The following is an 11,734-nucleotide window of genomic DNA, read 5'->3' as shown; positions in this document are numbered from 1 at the left end:
CACCTGTGTGACTCGCCGAGTCCCTTTGGTCCTCCAGAATCCTCATGAAGTCCAACTCAACCCGCCGAGTTGACCCATCAACTCGTCGAGTTATCGCATGTTGAATCTCATCGTGAAAACCCTAGCCGACTCGTCGAGTCAGCTCATTGACTCGTCGAGTCCCTTAAGTCAAATTCTCATTCAGAAGCTTTAAGGCAGAACCCATGCCCCATACTCCAGATCTGACTTCCTAAGGCTTGATTATGACGTAAAGCTTCAATCTTTACATTCATGCATGGCATATTTGCTCCATAATGCCAAATCAAGCTCCCACAAGGGTTAGATGCACAAGATCTTATCTCTAGCTCAATAAAGTTCGGGTCTTTGGACTCACAAGACCTCCTACACTCCAGATCTGAGGTTTCAACCTCAAATCATGCTCAAGGGGCTCAATAACACAAAGTGGATGGGAGAAAACCCTAAACATTCCCCCAAACCAAGATCTACACAAAGAAAGATCAAGTTAGCATCTTTTTACCTCCAACTGAAGCAAAACTCTGATGTACCTCTAGATCCAAAGTCTCCTCTTGGTCCAAGCTTTGATACTCTCCTCTTCTCCTTCAATGATTCACCAAAACACTCAAATATTAGCTCTATCACACTCTCTTAGCTCCAATGGCCGATTAGGGTTTCACACAGGGGAGTTGGGTAGCTGGTGAGGCGGAAATGAGGACATAAGTTCCTTTAAATAGGTCCCAACCTCGTAGATTTAGGGTTTCATCTTACAGCGCCAACTCGGCGAGTCGGCTCCCTGACTCGTCGAGTCGGTCTTTAAACCCACGTGCTCAAACCAACTCTACTCGACGAGTCGAACACCCAACTCGTCGAGTCACTCATTAAATAAATAAATGAAGTACCTGGGAGTCAGGATGTTACACACGATCTATGATTTTTATATGTGTTTTGGATAACTATGGTTTATTAATGATTTAGAATGGAATTTTTAGACTGTATTTTTGGGATGTCACAAGTTGAGAATTTATTTATCGGGTTTTATCTTCATGCCAATAGTTGTTCTAACCATATATTGAATTGATATTGTCAAAAGTGTTAACAACAATGGTAATTATTGTCGTCTATTTTGTTAAATTATGAATAATTTATATTTTATGTTTCTTAAATTTGGTAAATATATTTTTTTGCAAATTCTATACTTCATTTAAAATAATTTATAAAAAATAAAAATGTACTTGAAAGTAGGATGCTATAATAAACACATCAACAAATATACATTGCTCCAAATGATGTTAGATCCTTCTTGACAACATTAAAGGTTACATGAAGTCAAAGGTTGTGGATGCTCGCCATGGTATCAGATTTTGTAATTTTATTCTTTGAAAAAAATCCATATTTATATATAGTTTAATTTTGAACTTGATTTCATTTTATTGTGTTTTAATCGATTAATATTCTTTTATTCATTCATATGTAATATAATTTGGTATATTTCTCATTGTCCAATGCTAAAATGGTAACAAATGAAAGTAGGATGCTTTAAAAGAAAGTAAAATCGATTTATTGCTTTTATATCGGTTAATCTATCCACCGGACGAGTATAACACTAGTTGTGTACGGGGTTGGGTTGAGTCGTTCTTTTGTTGGCTCTATTAAAAACTATCAATAGCTATTTGAAGTTATTTTTGATTTTTGATTTTTTTTTCTTTTTGTAAAATAAAATTTTAAACTTATGGTGAGGGAGTTTTCCTTTAATTTAATGTTTTCTAAAAAAAAAAAATATGGAACATAGCATAAAACTAGATCTGATCGATCCAATTTTTTTTTTCCGATTATAAAATTTAAATTCATTGAGTATCCTAATTAATTGCCCTTAAAATATAATTATTGTGAATCAGGCTTTGCACCACGGCCGTTTGATAAGCTTTTGCTTCACCGACCTGCCGCCGCGTAAACCCGTACCGGAAGCAAAAGCACCTGTCACTGTAACATTCCCTTTTTCTCTTTTCACATAATGATATAAATATGTCGACTAGCTCACGTTTTGTCAAGCTGCTCACGATAGCTTCAGACTCGTGTTCTTTTATTTAGGACTCCGAAGTCGATATCTTCAATTTTAAAAGATTTTAGGTTTATTATTTATCTATTTCCGTTTTATATGAATTCCATTAAACCGGTGAATTTTGTCAAGAACCTTGTATTTTTGATGATTTAGATTTCATTTGAAGTCAAACTACTTTTAGTTGAACTTGCAACAGAAAGTACTTTTTGGATTGACTTTGAATACTTGGAAATTTTTTTCATACCATAAACAGTTTTACGTCAAAATATGATCTCAATTGTTATTGACTATTTATCATAAATAACTTAATGGGAATAAAAAAAATCATGTTATTGATATTAGGCCATCCACAACTATTCAACTCTACATATAAAGTTAAAAGTTTAATCGATTGATACATTATTCTCCTATTTTTTCATTAAATTAATTTTGTCATTTTTAATTTATACAGTTCATTTGGACTCTATAAAGAAATTTATTTTTGTAAAATAACGGTGATGGTTACTATATGCAATAACGTAAAATTTTTATACAATGTCGACCAGTTTGGATTATGATATTTCGTTCTCACACCTATATTTATTTAAGAATACATTGTTAAGTTTCACTATTTTAATATATCTGCATGCCGTTGAATATAAGTAGAGATTACTTTGTTGTTAAGTAATTCTTCTCTAATCTAATTTAATTGTAACAAATAAAAATGAGAGTTAACGCGGTAGAATCCTTATTAATGTTTGTTTTGACGGAATAGATTTTCATAAGAAAAAAAAAAGTTAACACATTATATTTATTGTTGTTTGAAAAAAAAAGTCAACACATTATATAAATAAAAAATAAAAAAATGGTCACTGTCAACGTAAGTTACGTAACAACGTCACGCACACACCATGACACCAAGAAACAAACTACCTCATTCCTTTTATTTGCTTAACACGAATTTGGTGCCTTATTTGAACTTTTTCGTGACTATTCGGTAGGATTATATATTCTCATTATTTCAAGAAAAATGTACTTTTAAAAAGTAAATTACATGTAAAAAGAACGTAGTATTTATCAATTTATATTTTAAGATACACTTTTAAAATCAAAGTTTAACAGCTAGCTTATAACTATTATGACGTAAACATCAAAATTTTGATTTTGAAAATACGTTATCTAAAGTAAACCAATACGTCTTTACTTACTTTGGTATTTACTATGAACGAAGGTGCCGGGAATATTCTTAAAGAGTATAATAAAGTACAGCAATCTTTGGGTAAATATGAACCGAGTATAATAAATAAATATATTCTTTCACAGGATGGGGGGAAATTGATGATAAATATGAATTCAAGTTCTTGGAAGTTTCCTTGGACATACTTTGGATATATAACCACCTTAGGTCGGGAACAATACATCCACACCCCCATCTTAAAACCCATATTTTCAGTCCCTTTCACATTTTCCAACTTTTGTAACCAAAATGGTACAAGAATTCCAAACACACGACATCGGCATCATGTTGTACAACGTAAGCAAAACCACCCTCACAATCGCTAAAAAAAGATGGCGTCGTGCATACTTCACCATTTACTTCTCCAACACCATGGTTTCCATCGCCAAAAACATTGTCTCACTACCAATTTCAGAAATCATCTCCATCCCTTCCTATTCCGTCATCGAAATCATCCCACATCATGTTCCCAAGAAGGGTATTAGCGATGTATCAGATATTAATCCGACGCAGCTCACTGACACCCTAAAAAACAAAGACTTTGAAAAGCTGCACGAGTTTGGTGGCGTCAACGGCTTAGCCAATGCGCTCGGAACTAATCTCGAGAGCGGGATGAACTCTCGAGATTTAGACGGTATTCGAACCGTGTTTGGTTCGAATACTTACACAAAGCAACCTCCAAAAGGTTTGCTTTATTTTGTTATCGAGGCTTTTAAAGATATAACAATTCTTATACTACTTGGTTGTGCCACACTTTCTCTTGGATTCGGAATCAAAGAACACGGAATTGGAGAAGGATGGTATGAAGGTGGAAGCATATTCCTCGCGGTATTTCTTGTTATCGTTGTATCCGCGATTAGTAACTTCCGACAAGAGGGTCAGTTCCACAATTTGTCGAAAATAAGTGATAATATCAAGATTGACGTTGTTAGAGAAGGAAGAAGACAAAAGATTTCCATATTCGATATAGTCGTTGGAGATGTTGTGATTTTAAACATTGGAGACCAAATTCCAGCGGATGGGCTGTTCATCGACGGGCATTCCACTCTAATCGATGAGTCAAGCATGACTGGCGAGAGCGAACCATTACATGCCGATTCCCTCCGGAATCCGTTCTTGTATTCCGGTTCCAAAGTGGTCGATGGGAATTGTCGGATGCTCGTGTTATCAGTCGGAATGAACACCACGTGGGGAAAAATGATGAGTTCAATCACTAGCGATAACAATAACGAAGAAACACCATTACAAGCTCGCCTCAACAAACTGACATCCTCAATCGGAAAGGTAGGTCTCGGTGTCGCTTTCCTAGTTTTAACAGTTATGTTAATTCGTTATTTCACGGGAAACACAGAAGACGAATATGGTAATAAAGAGTATAACGGGAAGCGAACAAATATAAACGAGGTGTTCGATTCGGTTACACGTATCTTCTCGGCGGCGGTAACCATCGTGGTGGTGGCCATCCCGGAAGGTCTACCGCTAGCTGTCACGCTCACACTCGCGTACTCCATGAAACGAATGATGAGTGATCAAGCCATGGTTAGGAAGCTATCAGCTTGTGAGACCATGGGTTCAGCCACTGTTATATGCACCGATAAAACCGGGACTCTAACCATGAATCACATGACTGTAACAAAGTTCTGGCTCGGCCATGAGTATATTTCAAGTTCTACCAATGTAATCGCCGGAGAAGTCCTTCAACTTCTACACGAAGGAATCGGGTTTAACACCACGGGTACGGTTTTCAAATCAGGAGATGTAACCGAATACTCCGGGAGTCCAACTGAAAAAGCGATATTGTCGTGGGCGGTTACAGATTTGGAAATGGACATGGAGAAACTGAAAAAGAGTTCGAGTGTTGTACACGTCGAGACGTTCAACTCAAAGAAAAAACGTAGTGGTGTTTTAATCAGGCGAGATGTGGACCACACTGTACACGTGCACTGGAAAGGAGCTGCTGAAATGGTTCTCGCAATGTGCTCAGGTTATTACGAGAGCAACGGGTGTATAACAATTATAGATGACGATGAGAGAAAAAAACTCGAGAAAACAATTGAAGGAATGGCAGCGAGTAGCCTAAGATGCATTGCTTTCGCGTATAAGCAAGATGAAACACTATCAGAAGGAGGTTTAACATTGCTAGGGATTGTCGGGCTAAAAGATCCATGTAGACCAGGAGCCAAAAAAGCTATAGACACCTGTAGGTCTGCTGGGGTTGAAATCAAAATGATCACCGGAGACAATGTTTTCACAGCAAAAGCAATAGCCACAGAATGCGGAATACTCGAATCCAGCGAAGAAATACGCGAAGAACAAGTGATAGAAGGTGTGGAGTTTCGTAACCTAACAGAAGAAGAAAGAATGAAAAAAGTTGATAAGATTCGCGTAATGGCAAGATCTTCTCCCTTTGACAAGCTTCTAATGGTGCAGTGTTTGAAACGAAAAGGCCACGTGGTTGCAGTCACTGGGGATGGAACAAACGATGCACCTGCACTCAAAGAAGCTGATATCGGTCTTTCAATGGGGATTCAAGGAACAGAAGTCGCGAAACAAAGCTCAGATATTGTCATCTTGGATGATGACATCACGTCTGTTTCAACTGTTTTGATGTGGGGCCGATGCGTATATAATAATATCCAGAAGTTTATTCAGTTTCAACTCACCGTTAATATCGCAGCTCTTGTTATCAACTTCATTGCTGCTGTTTCTGCGGATGATGTCCCATTGACAGCTGTCCAGTTGTTGTGGGTGAATTTGATCATGGACACTTTGGGTGCTTTGGCACTTGCTACAGAACGTCCAACTGATGAACTCCTAAACAAGCCTCCAGTTGGCAGAGTCGAGCCTCTGATAGCCAACATCATGTGGAGAAACATATTTGCACAATCGATCTTTCAGATAATCATTCTGCTGACGTTTCAGTTCAGGGGTAAGGAGATATTTGACGTGGATGAGAGAGTGAAGAATACGATTATTTTTAATACTTTCGTGTTGTGTCAAGTGTTCAATGAGTTTAATTCAAGGAAGCTGGAGAAAAGGAATATATTTAAAGGGATACATAGGAACAGGTTGTTTCTGGGGATTATTGGGATGACTGTTGTTCTTCAGGTTGTTATGGTGGAGTTTTTAAAGAAGTTTGCGGATACAGATAGATTAAATGGAGTGCAGTGGGGAATCTGTATTGCTATTGCAGCTCTTTCATGGCCTATTGGATGGTTTGTGAAGATGATACCAGTACCAAAGAAACCATTTTCTAAGCTAATATAAGATTAGGATAAGTAGCTTCTAGGAAATGTTAGTTGCAGGTGGTTTTTCACAACTTTCTATTTTCTATGTTCATGTAAAGATTTCTTTAAACATTATTTGTATTATTTGTTGGTAAATATTACTTCAACAGTTTCATAATAATAATTTATTTCTATTTCACCACTCTTGTATAAACCATCACAACATTTCTACTATTTTGTACTAAAAAACTGTTTGTATTCTATTATAGTTTGAAAATAAATTCAAATGGTTGTGAGATTTAACATACTACTTCAAAAAAATTAACCAATAACAAGAATATGCAATAATCATATAATGCTCCTTTTGTTATAGGTACACCATCGACAAGGGTGAAATTTCATGTCTGACTTAACACTATTCTTATTGTAACTTTTAACACATACATTATTCTACTGGTATCGGTTTTAAAGTTGAAAGGTGGGAGGATTTGGCGTCAATGAGAAGATGTATTAGATTCGATCAATCCATTCACGTATTGACGAAGTTGATGAAATTCTAATCGAGATGAACATCCATTAAATCATTAAAGTTTCATGAAATTTCCGCTCAAATCAAAATATAAATCAAGAATCACAGACACGTTTTTATTTTTCCATTGTATATATCTACACATTACAGAGAGAGTGTGTGTGTTGTGATGTAAAAGTAATTGCATTTGCGGCGTACCTTTTCTGTTAGGGTGTGCACTTTGGTTTGAAGATGGAAAGATATAGCAAGTATTTCTCTTTTGATAGAGAGGCTCGCTGTGCAGTGTTACAGAAGCAGCAGGAAAAATCTGTAGTCGCCGGTTGAAATCGACATGAAAAGAGGAACTAACATTGACGGAACGAAGAGAATTTTACATGCTCTCCGTTAACTTTTTGTGTTTTTTTTTTTTTTTGAAATGTGGAATATGTGATAGATCCATAGAGCTGCACAAAACTACTCGGCGTGTGGGCCGAATTGGCCTAAACTGAACCGAGCTTGGCAGCTTTTCTCCCAATAGACCAGATCAAATAAGTTTACAGATTTTAGTGGAGATTTTATTTATTTATTTATTTATTTCAAGCCTAACAATCTATAACCAATGTTTTAAAAATCGGTTTGAACCGGCCGGTCGAACCGGTTGGACCGGGAATCGGGGAAGAGAGCGGTTCAAATATCACCGGTTTTATGTCGATTTTTGAATCGGATTGAACCGGCCAGTTTTTAGAAAAACCCGGTTGAACCGGTCAAAATAAACCGGTTGAACCGAATAAAAACACTTGAGAAAAAACCATTTGCATAATAAACTTGGGTGATTTTTTTCAAATATATTTAGTTTTCTATAAATAAAAACATATGGTAATGTTATAATGTTTTTTGATATGTTTGTATTCATCTAAAAATATATTTTGTTTCGGTATTATATTTTATTTTCTTTTTGATGTATATGGATTGATGTAAAACACTAAAACTTATGGTTATGTGTTATTTTAATTTATTTAGATTGATCTACAACTTATTTTTATGTATATTTTTAATGTTTGAACTCGTTAAATTCATGATTTATATATGTATGTATGTGTAGGAAATTTTGAAAAAAGATGAAAATTATGGAAACCGGTTGACCCGGCGGTCGAACCGGTTAAACCGATTGAACCGGAAACCAGTCATCATACCGGTTCAACTAAAAAACCAGATTTTAAAACATTGTCTATAACATCATCAGTGGCGGAGCCAAGTTCAAAGTAAAGGGGTATTCCAAACCGGGTTCGGTTTCTCGGTTTTCCAAACTTGGTTTCGGGTTTAAACCCAAACCCATTCAAAAGTTTAACTTGTTGAGAGTTAAGAAGCTTGTGTTGTTTATATAACATATGTATATGAGCTATGTTGCATGTTATGGCTGATGTATGACAATTTTAAAATTTTAAAAAACAAGTTGAAAAACTGATAAACAAAATAAAATACACCAATGTAACAGCCAAGATTCAAAATAAAGACCTCAAACTTAAAAGTTCAACACTTTACCACTTAGACAACTCAATACTTGTCCTTAATTTTCACAACATCATAATATAATAGGTATAATTTGTATAAAGTTATATAAAAGGAGCTGCAAAAATAAAAGAAAATAAATGTTTGGAAGAAGATTTGAACTTACAACCTCAAAAAACATCCTTTACTGCCTTAACCATCTGAACCAATTACATCTTGTTTTATTATCTCGCTAAACATATTAATATTATGTATATGTACACTACATAAAACAAAATTTTTCTAAAAAAATTATACTACCGAAATTTTTTTGAGAGGTATCCCGGGATACCCCGAGAGCTATTGTGGATCCGCGCATGAACATCATGCTTTAGTTGGGTTTTATTTAAGATAGTTTAGGACCGTACTGTGTAGTAGGCCTGACAATTCTCGACACGACCTGCAACACAACACGTGACACGACACGAAATAAACGGGTTTGGGTTGAGTTTATCTAACCGCCAACCCGCTAACCCGTCAACCCACCAACCCGTTTATTAAATAGGTCATATATGAGTTTTTCAAAAAATATACGGGTTAACCCACCATCCCGTTTAGAATTTTAATAAAAAAAATTATATATTTTTTAAATGTATTAAGACTTAAGTATTATACAGTTTATACGACTAAGATAGGATATCATTGACCATTTGATATGTGCAACACGTTTGTCATTTGACGCTTGTCCTAAATAATCTCAGTACTCACAAAGACACAAACAAAATCGAATAAGCAACACTCTCCTAGTCTCCCCTCTGTGATGAACGACAAAAACGGTAGCATGAATCGAACGACACCGACGCCTGAAGCCCTAAAAGTGAGTCCCGCCTGAAGCCCTGAACTCACGAAGAACCTGCGATTGAGTATTGACTTCCAATTACTAGTTGGCACCTGAGTAGAATTCTATATAGTTGGAACATCTGACCCACAAACCGCCAACCTCTGAACCCATATAAATAAATGGGTTGACGGGTCATATATGAGTTTATGTTCAAAACCCGCCAACTCGTGACTTGTATAGTTAAATGTGTCGTGTTCGGGTTGGTGAATTTTGACCCGCCAACCCGCCAACCCCCAACCCGCCAACCCGAATACGACACAATTGTCAGACCTACTACTGTGTAGAGGTTCATAAAACCATATCTTTTTTAATCGGGGTTTCCTATATTTCCGATGATTTAAACCGTTTTTTTTAGAATTTTTGTTGGATTTGGATTTCGGATAATCCAGTGGATAAATTTACCCTTTTTCGGATTTTGGATAGAATATATATATAGATTTTTTTTCTTAATATTGGTTTCAAAATCTGAAGTATTTGATTCATATCCAACGGATCCGATTTATCCGGACCAAATATACTAAAATCTAGTTCATTTTTTTTCCGTTATCCAATAATCTAAACCGGTTTATTCACCTCTAGTATTGATAGGACTGCGAGCCATGCTTTAACCGAATATTTTAGGACAGGTTACTTTTGGCTTTTGACTTTTGCGATGAAAGTAGCTATTGGTTGCTTCTTATTTTGTGATATAAACAATATTGTATTATTTTACCTTTCTAACGCATAAGATACTATGAGAATTTTAGACTTGTTTTTGTAGTGCTACTAGATAGTTTGTTTTGAGTTTATTTCTACCATTCACCCCATTATTTTCTCAAAGACATTTTTTTGATTTTTTCTAATGGCATTTGCAATCTCCATAAATAACATATTCATCAAGACGCTCAATTGGTTTTGAATATTCTTAGGCTACAGGTACATAGCGGGAAAGGTGAGCAGGAGACATTCTCGCACCTCGGAACACAATACCGAGGGTGCGGGATAGGCGGAGCGGGATTTGAGTGAGGAACCAACGGTTTTTTCTTTTAAAAAAAATATATATTTTTTTAATAATGGCTACAATTCGAATATTAATGTCATAAAAATCATCAAGTTTTCAGAGTTTTGTCGGTTTTGCATAAAGTTGAAATTTATGTCCGTTTTTACCCAAACATTTTCGAAAAAATGTTCGGTTTTACCCTTTTACCGGTGATAACAGGTTTTCCAGGTTACCATTATATTAAATTCGCAAAAAAACCTTTAAGTTTACCATTTTTTTACGTTTTTACCCTTAAGTTTATAAATTTTTTACACTTTTACCTAAGTATATTTTTTTCATAATAAACATATTCATGCAGAAAAGTCGTATTTATATACGAAAAAATATTTAATTAAATATTGTATTTATATTTTTTTAATGTTATATATATATATATATATATATATATATATATATATATATATATATATATATATATATATTTGTTTGTTTGTTTGTGTGTGTGTGTTTTTTCATGGTTATACCATTTAAAAAGATAAAATAATATTTTTAGAATTATGAATATGTGTTTTATAGATATAGTTTTTAGAAGTATAAATACATATTTTTACATTTTTATATATTAATATGTATCTATACTTCTAAAAATATATTTATACTTTTAAAAAAACATATATCAAAATACATATTTACATTTCTAAAAATATATATATATATATACTTATATAAACATGTTTATGAATGAACAAGTTTTCCTATTGATATGTATATTTTTAAATACATAAAAATACGTATTTGTAGTTCTAAAAACATATTAATTTGTTTTTTTACATTTTAAATGGTTTATCCAACAAAAAAAACCCACACACACACATACACACACACACACACACACATATATATATATATATATATATATATATATATATATATATATATATATATATATATATATATATATATAAATAACATTAAAAAAATGTAAATACAATATTTAATTAAATTTTTTTCGTATATAAATATGATTTTTCTGTTTGTATACGTATAATATGAAAAAAAAATACATAGGGTAAAAGTGTACAAAAAATTATAAACTTAAGGGTAAAAACGTAAAAAAAACTATAAACTTAAGGGTTTTTTTGCGAAGTTAATATAATGGTAACCTGTTATCACCAGTAAAAGGGTAAAACCAAACATTTTTTGGAAAATGGACATAAAATTCAACTTTGGGCAAAACCGACAAAACCCTGAAAACTTGAGGGTTTTTATGACATTAGCCCTATATATATATATATATATATATATATATATATATATATATATATATATATATATATATATATATATATATATATATAT

General features: G+C 34.0%; 1 protein-coding gene across 1 annotated transcript; it reads left to right on the top strand.

The window, feature by feature from the left end:
• Nucleotides 1–3,467: 3,467 nt before the first annotated feature.
• LOC145138185 (calcium-transporting ATPase 12, plasma membrane-type-like) lies at nucleotides 3,468–6,591 on the top strand. Its single transcript, XM_079072309.1, has one exon. It carries the CDS (start codon nucleotides 3,522–3,524, stop codon nucleotides 6,537–6,539), a length of 3,018 nt encoding a protein of 1,005 aa, XP_078928435.1. The 5' UTR covers nucleotides 3,468–3,521; the 3' UTR covers nucleotides 6,540–6,591.
• Nucleotides 6,592–11,734: the final 5,143 nt, after the last annotated feature.

The sequence above is a fragment of the Lactuca virosa genome, chromosome 9 (genome assembly GCF_052849685.1).
Source record: "Lactuca virosa cultivar CGN04683 chromosome 9, Lactuca_virosa_CGN04683_v6, whole genome shotgun sequence".
Lineage (NCBI taxonomy): Eukaryota > Viridiplantae > Streptophyta > Magnoliopsida > Asterales > Asteraceae > Lactuca > Lactuca virosa.
Note: the sequence above shows the minus strand (reverse complement) of the source record. Positions and strands in the feature narration are given on the sequence as shown.

What these genes read in the sequence shown, in the direction of transcription:
- LOC145138185 (XM_079072309.1), top strand. Translation starts at nt 3,522, where the DNA reads ATGGTACAAGAATTCCAAACACACGACATCGGCATCATGTTGTACAAC.